Source organism: Panthera pardus, unplaced genomic scaffold (genome assembly GCF_024362965.1).
Source record: "Panthera pardus isolate Hobbes unplaced genomic scaffold, ASM2436296v1 HiC_scaffold_21, whole genome shotgun sequence".
In the NCBI taxonomy this organism is placed as follows: Eukaryota; Metazoa; Chordata; class Mammalia; order Carnivora; family Felidae; genus Panthera; species Panthera pardus.
The window spans coordinates 58,364,466-58,381,102 of record NW_026526777.1 but is presented as its reverse complement, the minus strand read 5'-3'; the positions used below and the strand labels follow the sequence as shown (position 1 = coordinate 58,381,102).

Sequence of the window (16,637 nt, the reverse complement as noted above, 5' to 3'; positions counted from 1 at the left end):
AAGAGGCAGGATGTGGATTTGAACCCAAACCGTCTAATCAGACACTAACTCAGCGTCCCCGTGACCCCACAGGGGCCGTTATTAGCCACATTTTACCGATGAGACTCTGAGCAAACCAGGCAGTTGCCTGAGATTCCACCACCCGTGAATGGTGAAAAACCGGGCCTTTTCAGGCTTCAAATTCTGTACTTGCCTCACCATTCTTGCTTCATGAGTGATGGCAGCTGCCCTGGGTTAGACCGGAATGGCTGGGTGTGGCTTGCTCCTAGAGGCTTCCAGGGGCTGCCAACCTCCTGCAACCGTGGTGCCATCTTGCCAACGCCATTGGGCCCATGGGGCTGGCATCCTGGGACCAGGCTGGGGTCCCTAGCCCCGGGGCAAGTGAAAGGACACCTCATGCAGACAAAGTGCAACCTCAACCTTTAAAAACGTTTTAATTTGATGAGTACTTTTTTTTAAATGTTTTAAATGTTTATCACATTCATAAGGTAAAATCTGTACACAGTAAAATTCACCTATTTTAAATGTACAAATTGATGAGTGTTGACAACTATGTACATTCATGTACTCCCCACCATAAGGTATAAATCACAGCCGAGGGATAGAACATTTCCTTCACTTCGAAAGTTCCCTTGTACCTTTGCAGTCAGTCCCCCGTCCCTACCCTCGGTCCCGGGCAATCAGCGATCTGCTGTCATTTTAGCTTTTGCCTTTTAAAAATATTATGTAAATGGAATCATACTGGTAGTGTTTTGTGTCTGACTTCTTTCATTTGGCATAATGCTTTCAGGATTCACCCATGTTGTTGTACGTAGCTCTGGTTTATTCCTTTTTTGCTAAGTAGTATTCTATAATACAAGTATCACACAGTATTTTTGTTTACCCCCTCACCAGTTGATGGACATTTGGGTTGTTTCTAGATCTGGGCTATTAATAATAAAACTGCTCTAAATATTTACATACGAGTTTTTATGTGGAAATATGTTTTCACTGCTCTTAGGTTAGTGTGTGTGTAACTTGATGGGAAGCTGCTAAAATATTTTTCTGAGTGGCTATCCATGTAGCGTTCCCACCAATGGGAAGAGCGTTCCAGTTTCCGTGTAGCGTTGCCTCCAATGGGAAGGGCGTTCCGGTTTCCGTGTAGCGTTCCCACCAATGGGAAGAGCGTTCCAGTTTCCGTGTAGCGTTTCCACCAATGGTAAGAGATTTCCACTTTCCATGTAGCGTTCCCACCAATGGAAGAGCGTTCCAGTTTCCGTGTAGCGTTCCCTCCAATGGGAAGGGCGTTCCAGTTTCCGTGTAGCATTCCCACCAATGGGAAGAGCGTTCCGGTTGCTCTGCAGCCTCACCGACGTGTGGTCTTGTCGGTTTGGTGCATCTGAGCCATCTTGTGCGCGTGTAGTCGTGTCTCTTTGCAGTTTTAATTTGCATCTACCTAATCACTAATGTGCTTATTAGCCGCTCATAGATCTTTTCTGGTGAAGTGTCTGTTCACATCCTTTGCCCATTTTTTTTTTTAATTGGGTCGTTTGTCTTATTATTACTTAATTCAGCAGTACTTTTTAATCTCAAAATGTGAACTCACAAATGCTTTTCTGCTGGAGGCCGCGTGGTACTGTGGTTAGGACACGGGCTTCTGTAGACCGTGTGCATGTGGATGGCAGGCCCGTCATGGGTAGCTGTGCAGTACTGAGCCAGTTCTGGAGCTGTCTGTTTTCCCATCCGCAAATTGGAGGTGACTACGAAACCCGTGTCCCAGGGATGTTGTGAGACTTGAAGGAGACAATCTTAACACAGCACCCGGCATGGTAAACGCGCGGCACGTTAGCTGCTTTATTATTGCTATTATTAATTCAAAACGAGTTTCTAAAGAGAGACGTTTCAGTGATGGCAGTGGGTGCGGATAAATCACTCCGAGTGTTGACATCGTTGGGTACAACGGGGACCCAGTGGCCCTGTAGTCACTACACGCAGGTCTGCACTCACAAGGGGCTGCTGCCCTGGAATGCTGTCAAGCAGCACCTGGAGGGACCGCTCCCACCAGGCCCCAAGGGAGCAGCTGGCGCGAAGGGCAGAGGAAAAAGGGAGGTGTGGCCATCCACCAGCCTCTGCAGGCTGAAGGCCAAACTCCCCACCCTTCCTGTCTCCCCTTTTCAAGACCAAGGAAGCCAGCAGTTTTGCTTTATAAAACCCAATAGACCTTTCAAGTGAAGCAACTAAACTCAGGCAGATGGTTTTCTTTTCTCTTCTTTGAAGGATGTGGCAAGACGAGATGGGAAAGATCATTAAATAAGAGCTTCAGGACCTCCGGCCCCTCCCAGCTGGGTAGGCTTCCAGGGCAGGTGGAGCCTGTCCCGTGTATGGGGCCTCTAGGACGCATCAGAGATCACAGACTCCTGCCGAGAGCGGCCTGGGCAGCAAAGGTGTGGAGGACGGTGGCAGAGGTCAGGGCAGAGCTGTGGGCCTCAGATCCATTGGGGCAGACGCCATTCTACTTTGGCAGGGGTCCCGTGCCTCCCTTTGCCTCAGTCTGCTCCTTGGTGAAACGCATCCGAAAATATCGACAGGCGAGCACAAAGATTCAACCACTCTACATAAAGAAATGGACAGATTTTAAGGATGTTTTAGATAGGTCATGTTTGAGGATAGATTGGGTTGTTAAAACTGGACACAACAGATGCCAGGGATGGGAATACGAAATTATAACGGATTGCCCAGCTCCAAGCAGAGGTTGGAGGGTCAGACTGCTAAGTATTCGACTGGGCAAGGAAGATCTCATTCCTTGCCCCTTCCTAGCCCTCCAGTTATGATTGCAGTGACCTTGGATGAGTCAATGAGCCTTAATGAAAATATTCAGCTCTGGTATGCCCAGAGCCAACCCTGGCTGACACTTTGTTTCCATTTTCACTCCAAGGTCCTGATCTATATTTATCAAGCTTTCACAATGTCAGCCCAGTGCTGTTGGCTAGTACCGTGGCGTCATTCGTTTCTTCATTCATTCATTTCCTGGCATTTCTCGAGCACTTAACGTGGCCCAGGCAATGGGCTAGGGGATGGGGACATGAATAAGACATGGTCCCTGTGCTCGGAGGTTACAGCAGAAGGAGACAGTCTTGCAAAACTGTGGGTATTTGATAAGCTCTCCGAGTTCCGGCCTCCTTTCATTACCGCAAACACCTGTTCTCGGTTCTTGGCCTTTGCGTCAGCTCTCCTTGGAATGCTCTTGGCCACCCCCTCCCCTCCCCACCGCATCTCACTCGCATCCCTTCTGCTTAGTTTTCAGAGCTCAGTTTAAACACGATCGTCGGGTCAGGTCCCCTTGTCACTTGCTCTCCCTGTCCTTTCCCCGGGGATCGTTCTCCTCCCTGGTGAACAATCAACTGGGGTAAGAATAATGATGACCGTGGAACTCATGGTTCCCTCACTAGACTGTAGCTTCCGTTATGGAACAACTAGTTTATTGTTCTGTCCTGGCCCAGGGCCTGGAGGGACAGGAAGAACGGATGGACGGATGAATGAATGAATGAATGAATGAACGAGGCCAAGATGTGGTAAAACCACAGGAGGGAGCAGGGAGGGAGTGGAGGGCCCGGCCGTCCGCCCTGCCTGCGGTGACCCAACCTGCAGAGCGTCCCCAGGGGCTCCCTGCTAAAAGTCCAGCCCCAGACGTGGAGGGAGGAGGGGAGGGCAGGGGAGCTGCTGTAACAGGAGAGGCTGCAGCTGACCGGGAGGCAGGCCCGGGTCCTTGGGTGACTCGTTCTAATCTTAGAAGGCATGTCTCGGCTTTCTGCTGCGGCCTGAAGGACAAATGTCCCGGACCCCAGGACACATGCTCACTGCCACGCTCACCCCGGAAGCAGGAATGGCTCCTAATTAGGTTCTCGTGCGGGGCCCCCAGGGGGCTGCGGCTATGACCCCCGGGGGTGGCTCCCTGGGCCCCACCCCGCACCTCAGACTTGAGGGGCTCTCAGTGAAACGGGCCTTGTTACAGCACTAAGCAGTGTGAGACAGGGCCCTTCTGAACTCACTGGAGAGCCACGGATCGTAGGTTGATTTGTCGGCCTCGGTGGGGGAAAACCCACCAGATCAGCCCTGCTGGCTATGCGGAGTCAGTTCTTTTAAACACTCCCTTTTGGCCTACAAATTATAAACAAAAACAAGAAGCCGAGCTGTTCAGAGGCTGCCCGACAGGCAAGGCTGGGGGGGGCCGCCGCTCCTCTGCACCTCAGCTCACCTTGTAGCAGGAGCCAGGTTTCAAACCGAGGGTGCAGACTCCAGAAATCCCCGGCAGGCACTTGGGGGGGGGGGGTGGGCAGTGCGGGGGCTGACCCCTGACCCTCCTGAGAGCCCTCCGCTCCTGGGGCTGGCCCTGCCTCTCACCACCCAGCTCTTCTCCCCGGGCTCCCCTCTCTGGAAAGGGAGCCCCTGTCCGCCAGAGACGTGGGCAGGATCCTGACTTCTCCCCGCACCACCTGGACAGGCACCCATCCTGGTTGGGAATCCTTTCTCCCAAAGTGCTTTTGAGTCCTGTCCCTTGCCAGTCTGGGAAGATTCCCTAGTCTGGCAGCCCAGACTAGGCTTTACGGCTGTAAAGCCATCCTTAAGACAACCACTGAATCCCGGATGGACGTGTTGCTCACGGCCACCTCTGAGCCCTGGTCTCTGCCCCTGCGGAGTCCTGGTCCTCACTCTTCTGCAAGGCCGGCAGCCCTAAGCGCCCCATCGGCCCGCTCACCCACAAACCCCTGGAGTCTGGCCGAGGGCCTGCCGTGTGGTAAGGGCTCGTTTACATCTTCTGAGCGGGCGAACCCACAAACTCTGCGGCCTGACGCTATTCCTTTACCCACGAAAGGTGGGCCGTAGACGCTTGAGATTCTCACCCCTCAAGAAAGCACAATAGGGGCACGTGGGTGGCTCAGTGGGTTAGGTGTCCGACTTTGGCTCAGGTCATGATCTCGTGGTTCGTGAGTTTGAGCCCCGCATTGGGCTGTGTGCTGACAGCTCAGAGCCCGGAGCCTGCTTCGGATTCTGTGTCTCCCTCTCTCTCTGCTCCTCCCTCTGCCCCTCCCTCCCTCACGTGCTGTCTCTCTGTGTCTCTCAAAGATGAATAAAGGTGAGAAAGGAAGGAAGGAAGCAAAAATAAAAGGCTGCTACTTGCACTAATAGCCTTTACTCAAAGTGCAGATTGCAGGAGGGGCCAGATAACGCTAGACATCTAACAGCTGTACATCCGAGATTGCAGACTCCTGACCTTCAAGACCCTTGGGCCCCCTGTCACCAGACTCGCTTTCATCCTGGCCACTGCCCCCAGCCATTGTCCCTCAACATTTGTCAGGATCTCGGCCCCCTTCCTGCCCCTTCCACTGTTCCCCGCACTCAGTCTCCCCGAAGGCACCTCCTGGCCGTCCTGGCAGATCCAGACCTGGCCAGAGGCCCCGTGGGCAGCAGTGGCTTGTCAACATGCTCATTGTTCACCTTTTATGACAATGGCAACAGCTTCCAAACTGGGCTCCTGTCCCCAGCCATTTCTCAGCCCCAGGGATCACAGAAGTGAATCCAGTGGTTTTGCTTAAAACCCTCCCGTGACTTTGCATGGCCCTTAGAACCGGGTCCCAGCTCAGAGGGATGGTGTCCTCAGTTCACAGCGTCCTCAACTGAGAGTCACCTCCTCCCTCCTCTTTCCTCCCCCTCCTCTTCTTCTTCCTCCCCCTGCCCCTCGTCCCCCTCCTCCTCTGGGGGGGGGGTCTCCTGTGATCACGCCCCAGAAGCAGTGCCCGGCGCCCCCTTTTCAGGCTAACCCTTCAGAGCATTAGCACCACTCACATACGATACATCCACTCGTTCATTTGTTCACTGCCAGTCCCTCCCCCCCAAACGTGGGTTCCAGTGAGAGCAGGTGTGTCGTTTTTCAGCACTGTGGTCCCGCAGCCCAGACACACGGCCAGCGGGTGCTCAGCAAGAACTTGCCGGCTCGCGCTCTTTTCCCACGGCCAGTGTAACAAAGTTCGTGGCCTCAACAATTCAAGTCTGTTGCTTTGCGGTTCTGGTGCTCACGAGTCCAGAATGGGTCTCTTCTGTGTCACTTCTGGAGGCTCTAGGGGAGAAACCCCCTCCTTTTCCAGCTCTGAGGCTGCCTGCCCGGCTCAGCTGTCGCCCTCCTCGTCTTCAGGGCCAGGGGTGGTGGGTTACGCCCTCCCTACAGCCTCACTCCGGCTAGCAGCCCCCTTTCACCCGGCTCTGCCACATCTAGGAACGCTCGTCACTGCACTGGGACCACCCAGCTAATTCAGGACAGTCTCCCTATGTTAAGGGCAGCTGATCGGCAACCTTCATTCCACCTGCTCCCTTCATTCCCCTTGGCCACGGAACCTACCATAGCCACACGTTCCAGGGATCGGGATGTGGGCGTCTTTGGGGCCCATTTCTGCCTACCATGCGGATCCATCACACGTTAGATACGTTTTAACCATCTCTGTTCCCCAGCAGCCCATAGACTCTGGGGTGCAGACAGCACCCATCCTGGCCATCTCTGCTTCCTCTCCTCCTTGCCTCTGAGCCTCACGACTCTCCCGCGAGGAAGGTGAGGCGGGCATTATTCTCCCCGCACAGACGAGGAGGCTGAGGCTTCAGGAGCTCAAGTGACACAAGAAAGGGGCCGATCCGAGATGATGCTCGGGACCTACCTGGTGTCCCTAACCAGCAAGCCTCGGAGAGCTCCCCGTGTTAGGTGGTAACAAGCTATAATCACACCAGAAGGAGGAAAAGCGAAGGAGGCGGCGAGGGGGACGGAAACACACTTCCCTTTCCACCAGCACCGCCCTCACAGAGCGGCAGCTGCCCAAGGACCAGAAGGGATGGAAATACATGTTGTTGTACCACCTGCTTCCAGAGGGACGCTTCTAAACAGCAAATCCTATAGCTCCCCATGAGAATGTGTTATGAGCTCACCCTAGCCTCGGGAAGAAAGTCCACATCCCATAGCGCAGCCTCAGTTCCGCGGCTGGCATCGTTCACGTCCCACGTGCCGAGGTTCGAGCCTAGCACAGAGGAAGCTCGGGGTAAGCGTTGGCTCCGGTGGCCATCATCTCATACCCTCCTCATCCCAGCACAGCGAGACGGGGATTATCACCCTGATTGTACAGGTGACGAAACTGAGACTCAGAGAAATCAAGATTTGCCCAGGGTAAATACAGCTAACAGGGAAACGCTAGGGCCTGAGTTAAATTGTGGAGATGCCTCAACCCTGGGCAAGCCACAGCTTTCCGTTTCTCTACCTCTTTTCTATCCCCCCTTCTGCTTAGCCCACGTTGAGCCAATTAAAGTCTCCCCAGGACAGAGTAGTCTTCCACGCTTTGACACTTTGCACCTGCCAGTGGGTCCCCTGTGCCTGACGAGGCCTCTTCCCTCTCCCCCCGCCCGCCGTCCCCCCGTCCCTCCGTCCCTCCCGGCCTTCCAGACTGCTTAAGCGTCACTTCCTCGGCGAAGCTTTCCCTGAGTCACCCACGTGGCTTAAGTCCCCTTCTCCTGAGCTTCTATCGCAGTGACACACGTTTCCCAATTGCAGCCGCGGTCTTTCTGCATTACGGTAGTTTTCTCATTCTGTTTTTCAGCTGGACGAGAAGCTCCTTGAGCGCCAGGACCACGAGCTTTCGTCTTTATATCCCCACACTGAGGCAGTGTTGGGCACATGATAGATGGTCAATAAATATTCACGGAGTGGATAAATAAATGAGGGACCGTGGACTGAGTGCCCCCTAAGTGTCAGGCTCTTTGCTGGGTGTTTGGCTTCAAACTCACTCCGTCGTCCTTACAAACCTATAAGGTACCTGACTGCATAATCAGCCCCTCCAGCAGCAAGTTGGGAGAGACTCCTTAGATAGGTCTGCAGCCGTAAGGCATGCTAGGAGCCTGGGAAAGCCTGAGCCTGTGGGCAGAGGAGGCCGACCATGAAGGAAGGGAAGTCAGGAACGTGGAAACAGAGCTGCTTTCTCTCCATTGGCCTCTCCCACTCCCAAACCGACAGGCTTTATTGAGAGCGAATTTACGTGTCACACAATTCACCCATTTAAAGGGTGAAATTCCACGGTTTTTAGTATGTTCACAGAGTCGTGCAACAATCACCACGGTCAATTTTGTAACATTTTCATCACCTCCCAAAGAAGAGGCCCCTTGGCACGCACCCCCCCCTCCTTGTCTACCCCTCCCCTCCAGCCCTCGGCAACCACTGCTCACCACTAGGAATCTATTCTCTTGTCTCCAAAGATTTGCTTCCTCTGGACTTTTCTGTATAAGTGGAGTCATGCAACACGTGGTCTTTGGTGACCGGCTTCCTTCACGGAGCAAGCGGCACGTCTTCAACATTCATCTGATACTCTGATCCAGCTGCTTTGATTTGACAGCGCTTTGGACAGCTGGGACCTACGTCATGACCCTAAAAGCCATCCTATTAAGCTTAGTTTCGCTTACTGTTTTTAATCGCGCGTTCCTGTGCACGCCAGTTGCTCGGCGATGGTTTGAACAGCCAGTGATGGAGTGTTAGGAGGCTGCCCAGGTAATAAGACAGCCCATCCTTGAGCTGAGGATGGCAGGAAGCAGCGGGAGCCCATGTTAGCCAGCTGGGGCTCCCCCTGAGGCTTCCGTGACCCAGAGGGAATGGAAGGGCAAGAGTAGATTCGACAAGACCCTGGACATCCCGTGGCATATTTAGGGGAGCCGCTAGCCCCACAGCCAGCGTTCAGTAATAGCTAACAGTTCTGGAACACTTACTTCATTCCGTGCCCCATTCTAAGCATTTTACATGCATGAACTCATCAACTCCCTCCAGCGACCATGTATCATAGGTGCTACCCTCATCATCCCCCATTTTACAGATAGAAACTGAGGCACAAAAAGAAGCTGAGGCACACAAAAGCTTAAGGTAGCTTGTCCGAGGCCACAGAACTAGTGAATGCAGAGCCAGGATTTGAACCCAGGCAGTCTGGCTCAAAGCCTGAGCCGTGTGCTCTACTGCCCCACAGACAGCACGATAACATAGTCAGCTGTGCACGCTTCCTGGAATAGACCAGGCTAATTCTGAATCTCGTGGGGACTCTGGGGCTATCAGCCACTTGCTGGTGTGTGTGAGAAAACGACGGTGCAGCCTCCGGAAGACAGGGCATGTGTTGCACATTGGGTTGGAGCAAAGGCTGACGGGTGTTAGCAACTCTGTTTACAAATGAGGAAACTCAGGGTCAGAAAGGCCCACATCCAACACACGTCAGAGCCAAGACTAGAACCCAGGTCTGACTCTGAATTAGTTGCTCTTTCCACTTCTATCAAACTATCCTTGTGCACTGCCAACCGCATCAGACTCAAAAGAAATGTTTTCCTTATGCTTGTCCGATAGTTAACGGGTCTGTATAAAGAAATTTAGCATACCGTATCTCCCAAATTACATTTTTTAAGGTCCTGTCTCTATAATGGCACTAGAACGAGCATCTCTGTCCCTCTTCTCTGTTGTCCCTGCTATTACCTGGGACGCACCTAGACCCTAGCCCTGCCTGCACCACTGCCACTAAGCCCGCCTGGATGAGCCACCAGGCACCTGGGGCTGTGGGCTACACTGCTTCCGAGACCACGAGAGCAGTCGGCACGGTGTCCTGCCCATCGAGGGCTGCTGAACTCTGTCTATGCTGCTGGGCCACAGCACCGCATCCTGGGAGGAAATGGGAAGCCCTGAAGGTCCTCAGGAGGGACACACTCCTCGGGTCAGGGGCCTGCCCTTCCTGCAAACACAGTACTTTACCTGGGTTTTCCCTGGGAGAGATTCTCAGAGGCCAAGCACCTGCTATTTTCAGATCCTTAAAGCCTATAAGTGCGTAGGGAGGGGATATTGGGGACTTTTTTAGACTTATACGAAATATTTGTTGGTTTTAAAAAAATAATAACTTAATGTTTATTTTTGAGAGGGGCAGAGGGGGAGGGGGAGGGGCAGAGCGAGAGGGAGACAAAGAATCTGAAGCAGGCTCCAGGCTCTGAGCTGAGAGCACAGGGCCCGACGTGGGGCTCGAACTCAGCGTGAGATCATGACCCGAGCCGAAGTCGGATGTTTACCCCCGAGCCACCCAGGCGCCCCTTATGTGAAATATCTGATCAGCGTTCACATCCGCTCCCATTCTCCTGCCTCATCATGTTGCTGTTCTCCTTCACATCCCCTCCACTCCCACCTCCTCCAAAACAGGCTGTTTCCTCTGTCAGGGTCACCGTTATCCCAGCGTGTCCTTGGGATCTACAGATGCTCAAGAAATGAGGAATAAGGGGAGGCAGCAGCATGGGTGAAGGACATGAGGTTTTTTCTGGCCGGTGACATTCCAGGATGTCTCACCTTCTGTCACCTAAGCCACAGAAGTCTTCCGGCACCCACTCCTCCCGTCTGCAGTCTGCAGGGAAGTGTCTGCAGGGCTGGCCTTGCAGCCCCAGGAGCAGTGTCCCCACCTTTGTGAGCAAAGCCAGCTCAGCGCCGATAAGCAGGTGGCCCAGAGTTCAGTCTGTGGACCTCCTCCTTTCCCTGTTCTGTGTATCCTATGATTTCATCTAGTCCTGTGACTGCGAATACCATGTCTAATGAGTTTTGTTTCCAGCCTGGATGCCTCCTCTGAGCTCCAGATGTGGGTGTCCATTCGGCTCCCTGCACTGTTGTCTCCACTTGGGTATCTACAGAGAGTCCAGACTTTCATGAGCAAGCAAGACCTGTTCATCCCCCATCTACCCTCAGTCACATTTCTTTCCCCAACAAGCTGTCCCCAACCCAGGAAACAATACCCGAGTCCCGTTGTCCAAATCAGACTCCCGGGAGTCGTCCTTGGCCACTCTCGTCCCTCGCGTCCTGGACCTGGTGCATCAATAATTCTTCACCGTCCTACTCCCAGCGCACCCTTTCGCACCCCCCGTCTGCTGCAAGTCTGGCCACGCCACCATTACCTGGACCACTGCCGGAACCTTCCTCCTGGTCCCCACTTCTACTGCTCATCCGTCCTCCACAGACAGCCTCTTACGTGTGACCCAGGTCACACCCGTCCTTGAAACCCTCCAAATGGCGTTCCATTCCCTCAGAATAAAATACAGATTGCTTCCCACATGGCAGGCCCCAGGCTGTCTGTCGCCCTTACCTCCCCTTGTCTCACGTATCCAACATGTCCCTGCCACGCTTTTCGCTCTGGCCCTCAGCCTTCGTTTCTGTCTGTGCTTTCTGCTCAGGAGAGTTTTCCCCCCACCGTTTCCTCAGCTGGGATTTAACTCGGATGATGTCTTCCCTCATAAATGCCTTCCCACACCCCCCAGAGATAAAGTGCCCTATTTTATCTCTTCCTTAGCATTTAACAAGCTACCTTATTTATCTGTGTGTATGTTCATTGTTTGCTTCCCTCGCTGGAATGGCAACCCCATAAGGGTAAGAACTCTGCCTTGTTTGCTATTATATCCCAGGGCCTAGAACAGTAAATATTGATTGATGGCAGACTAAGATATTAATTACTGAATAAGATAACCCTTCCAGTAAAGGTCTAGAGTTATCTAGCATGTTGGTCTGGAAAGAGCTAGAGCTTTGGAATCTAGATAACTGTGGGGCTGGCCCTTCCTAACTTGAATAGCAACTCTGGGCAGTTTCTTCTTCTGGCAGCGGTGTTGTGAGCGTTACAGGAAATGTGTCAAGTGCTCTTAAGGACAGTGCTTCCCACATAGCAGGTGTCCTAAGTATGTAGGTGGGTCAAATGGGCCCATCTGGTTCCCGGTCCAGTGCCGTTTGCATCATCCAAGGATGGTAATGGCTGGACACTGGGGTGAACTGAAGTGTCAGGGATATAAGGTAAGGGTGTAAAGGAAGACTCTGGAACCACTGTGGCATCCCAGAGAGACTTGTCTGTTGATCCCTTTGAAGTGTGGTTTAAGTATGGTCCTGTTGGAAGAGTGCAGATCCCTTAAATGACCGGGTTAAGATCCCCTGTCGATCTAGAAGTGCAAAGAAGCAAGCACACCTTATATTTTCAAGGCTCTGGGTGTCTGGCCTGTTTCTGGTGAGCAAGAGAACCTTCCGTTTAGCCGAGAGCAGGGGTTCCTCAGCCCCCGGGCAGAGCCCCCTCATTGCTTCTCCTCCCAAGCTACAGATGAAGAGGCCTCCCTTGGTGCCTTGTTTCCCTAATCCAAGGCCCAGACACTGTCAGATACTTAGACCTTGGGCCACGGTGGAGGATGGAGAAACAGGGGCAGAGCCAGGGAGGTGGGCAGAGCCCAATTCGGACCTGTACACAAAGGTCCCACTATGTGGATTGTAGGCAGCATGCAAATCGTATTTACTCAACATGGCAACAGCTTGGGGGAAGTTCCATGCCGTCCAGACACAGGGGCTCCTCAGTTCTGAGAAGAAAGTCCCATAGAAATGGAAAGTAAACACCAGAGGTGATTTTTTTTTTTTTTTTTCTGGCCTAGGCAAAGTCAGACAGGAACCACACAAGTGGTTTCCAAGCTGGCTGGCAGAGCCGGGCTGGAATGGTAGCAGGGAGGGCTTGGTAAGCAAGATCTGGGCCCAGGAAAAGGGAATGAAGACCGACAGTCCGAGGAAATGAGTGTCATCTAAAGCAAGACACAAAGGGACAGGAGTCCAGAAAACAGATTTAAGACCTAGAGATTGGCCCAGGAAGAAAGGATGAGCTGAGGTCTAAGCAGTGGTTAAGACTCAGTGTGGATGCAGGCCGGGGTGGTCCCGTGACCGACACGGTCCAGAGTGTGTCAGTGACCCTGGGAACAGGTACCCAGGCCCTGAGACTGCAGGCTGGGTTGGATGTGGGGAGGAGAAAGACAGCACCCTTCAACAAGACTTTCTATGTTCCAGGCTCTGTGTTAAATACTTTGTGGACATTTTAGGGGCAGAGAAAGAACACTTAATCCCGGGGAGGCTGAGGGGTCCCAGGAATGTCTGAGACGAGGCAAGGGCATGGAAGTCCTTCTCAGTCCAGGTGAGAGCATGACCTTACCAAACCAGCCCCAGCGCCAAGACAGAAAGCTAGTGAAGTTGCTCACTAACCTGGACCTGAGGTGGTGTGCCATCGGACCCCTGGAGGAGGTTAGTAGTTGTACTTGCCAGAGTCGCAAGGCAGAAATCCAGGCAGGACCTCAGACGGGCTAGGCCACTGGCTTCTGTCCACCTCCGAGGCCATGCTTCTTCCATTGTACCTGTGCAATCCAGTGGCTAATAATAATTTCACTCTTTGTATAGCACTTTAGTTTTCAAAACACCTTCACAAATTATACTACTTAACTAATATCCTTTGCTGGGTTATCGGGTTTTGGAGTAAAATGTTTCATAGATTATTGTTTGGCTTCCTCCTGTGTGACTCTGGCTAAGGTACTCGCCCTTTCTGGGCTTCAGTGGGCTAGCTAGGAGAAGGCAGTCTTCTACAACTGAGAATAAGAGACTGTGATGGGCATTGAGGAGGGCACCTGTTGGGATGAGCACTGGGTGTTGTATGGAAACCAAATTGACAATAAATTATATCTAATATTTAAAAAAAAAAAAAATCTGACGAGGGGCGGGTGGTGAGTGGATGTAACAGTTTCAACCAGCTCTGGAGTCCTTAGACGTTCTAAAGAAAAGTCATTCATTGGGCTCCAGGAAAACAAACTCGGGTGTATTAAAATCTTTCCTTCAACCCAGCTTTTAAGCCCTAAATGCTTCCAGAAGCCTCACAGTTCTCTCACTTCTGAGCCCCTGGCCAAGCCCAGTTTCCAGACAGGGAAGTTAGGGAGGAGTTTTTGATTCCTGTACAGCTCTATTTTTATCTGGAATGTATCTTCCTGCACACCAGTGATTGGGTGCCTTCGAAGCGGAGGTAAAGTACGTTGTCAGCAGGACCCCGAGCAATAAATAGCAACGGACAGAGAGACTGATCTGTTAACGTGGGCAGGAAGTTAGACAGATGGACAAACTGATCGGCCTGGCGTCTTTGCCAAGAGCGGCCCAAGTAATCACACTGTGCCCGAAGCCTCTCCGTTGTTCCCAAAGGATGAGCCGTTCCCCTCTGACAACCCCTATCGTGGCAAGCGTGGAAGGCAGACAGGTGTGAGTCGTGTGCCTCTGCCCAGTGGGCATCAGATTCCCCCGCTTTTCCCCAGCATTACGGAGAACCTGGCATCTTGAAAAGAGGTGAATCTTTTCACATCTTTATGCGAAGTCAGCATCGGGTGTTTAGGCTGGAATGGGGTTGACCTTGAATCACCGCCGGAAACAGTAAAGGCGGACGGACTGGTCTTTCCTCCAGAACAGCCTGTTCTCAGATCTGAAGGGCCGTGGTCCCAGCAGTTCTTGCCCGTCTCTGAACAAAGCCTTCCTCACAGAGTTCTGCCCCATCTACTTAACTGCACCTTTCCTTGGTGGCCTCCGGGTTTGCCCTGCCCCAACCCGGCAGCGTCTGGCACAACCAGACACATTTACTGCGACACCCCTACGGAAACACACCAAGTCAGAAAAAAGGAGGGCCTAAGAAGTGCGCGCGCGCATGTGCAGTGCATGCGCCCCGTGGGCACGCATGCGTATTGGCGCGCGCATGCGTGCGTGTGTATGTACGGGCTTTTGGCACGCGCATGCGTGCATGTGTGTGTTTGTGTGTCGTGGGGGCGCCGGAAGCGGGGGGAGCGTGCCTTGTGTTTGGGAAGTATGCGCCCCGTGGCGACGTGGAGTTTTTGGGCCAGCTGCCGTTCAGATCCTCCCAGTCTCAGGCCACCGTGAGGAGGGGAAGAGGTAGGGCGCGTTTGCAGCCGTGTGAGAAATGCCGTCAACGTGGTCACAAAACACAGAAGCCTCATGTCTCAAGAAGGGACGTTTAAAAAATTATTATGGGGGCCGCATGCGAGGCGGCCCTTTACAGCACTCGCTGACTCACCGAGTGTGTCGTGTCGCGGTGACAAGTGGCAGGTGGGGGTGAACGGTGTCTGGGGTGCGTGCGTCTTGGCCTCCTGGGGCAGCCTGGGAGGCACTGGAGGGAGGGACGGCTGCGGGGAAGCAGTGGTCTTTGCTGGTGGCAGGGCAGGGGCACAGGCATGCTCGCAGCCGACGTGGAGAAGCCCATCGCCCAGGTGGTTCCCCCAGCAAAAAGAACAGGAGGGAAAGCGATGAGTTTCTGGGGAGACAGAAACGCACCGTGTCAAGCACCTGACCTGAATCATCACAGGGGCTCTTGAAAGGACCCCGTTGCTGTAGGAATTTAAACAAATCTTCCAACGCGCTTACGGGTGTGCCAGGCCTGGTCCCAGCCCTTCAGACAGATAGTAAATCATTTAATCCGCAGACCCTGCGAGTGATGTGCTACTATTATCCTCGTCAGGGCACAGAAAGGTAAAGGCGTTCGTCCAGGTCACTGAGCTAGTGGGAGACAGAGCCACCCAGGGGTTGAATCCAGGGGGTCTGGCCGTGCTACCTGCTTCTCCTGTCATTTATTTATTAATTCAACAAATACGTACCGGACGCTTCTTTGTCCAAGGCATTCAGTTAAGGAGGGAAGACAAGACATATACACATGCTAAAAGTTGAATAAAGGGCATTTGCTTTCCCCATTTCATACACTTGAAGCCTTGCTTGCCAATGCATTTTGCCAGCCCCCATTTCTGAAAGCCTCTTTTGACCAAAGGAAGGCGACTCCTGTCATCTCGTCTCCACATGCCCCTTTTCAGTCTAGGTCTTTGCAGCATGAGGAGCACAGGGCTTACGCTGCTTCCCAGACCCCTGGGTTCCCCTTCGGGACGGGACCCAGAGCCACACCCAGGGCCGAGCACACCCTAAATATTCACGACATGTGGTTGACTGGATGATTTAAAAAAGGTTTTTTTAATGTTTGTTTATTTTTGAGAGAGACAGAGACAGGATGCGAGTGGGTTAGGACCAGAGAGAGAGGGAGACACAGAATCCGAAGCAGGCTCCAGGCTCTGAGCTGTCAGCACAGAGCCCAACACGGGGCTTGAACTCAGGAGCTGTGAGATCATGACCTGAGCTGAAGTCGGACGCTCAACCGACTGAGCCACCCAGGCACCCCGACTGGATGATTTTTAAAATCCTTGGATGCAGGGGTCAATTGCAAGATGCTGTTAAAATACCTCATTGTCACAGCTTCTCTGCTTACGGTCACAAAACAAGGGCCGTGTGTGGCACCCAGTAACAACACTGAGAAGAGCCAAGGATAGATTTGCTGGTTAACTTTTGCTTTCCCTTGGTTTGCCAGGAAAGACCGGCAGAGACCAGTGCCAGCGTGGATGACTCGGCACCCCCCTCGGTGGCCCAGCTGGCTGGGCGGTTTAGGGAGCAGGCAGCCGCTGCAAAGGAGGTGAGTCAGGCGTCTTCCGAGCCCCTCTTCTGGAAGGGGGCTGGAGGAAGGGGAAGTCTGGGTCAGGCCCAGAGGAGAGGGAGGGAGGAGGCTTGGTAATTACCAAATTAGGAAGAGAAGCCAGAGAGGGGTCCCTCTGAATGTGAGGAATGTGGCCATGCTGCTGGCCTGTGCAGGATCTTTCCTCACCAGAGTGAGGCTTACACTGTGGCCCGGAGCGAGGAGACAAAGGGCAGAGAGCTGGAAAGATGGATGCCTGGATTCATTTCCATCTCGATCATCCACTATGGG

At 53.1% G+C, this 16,637-nt stretch overlaps 1 protein-coding gene across 3 annotated transcripts in view; it reads left to right on the top strand.

Annotated features, from left to right (window-relative positions):
• RCSD1 (RCSD domain containing 1) overlaps positions 1-16,637 on the top strand; it is a 72,933-nt gene that overhangs the window by 35,649 nt on the left and 20,647 nt on the right. For all 3 annotated transcript variants that reach the window (XR_008424686.1, XM_053909349.1, XM_053909348.1), the window contains exon 2: positions 16,245-16,346. Coding sequence is in view for 2 of the 3 variants with exons in the window: in XM_053909349.1 (XP_053765324.1) it covers positions 16,245-16,346 (102 nt within the window). In the remaining variant the exon portion in view is untranslated. The remainder of the gene's footprint in view (positions 1-16,244; positions 16,347-16,637) is intronic.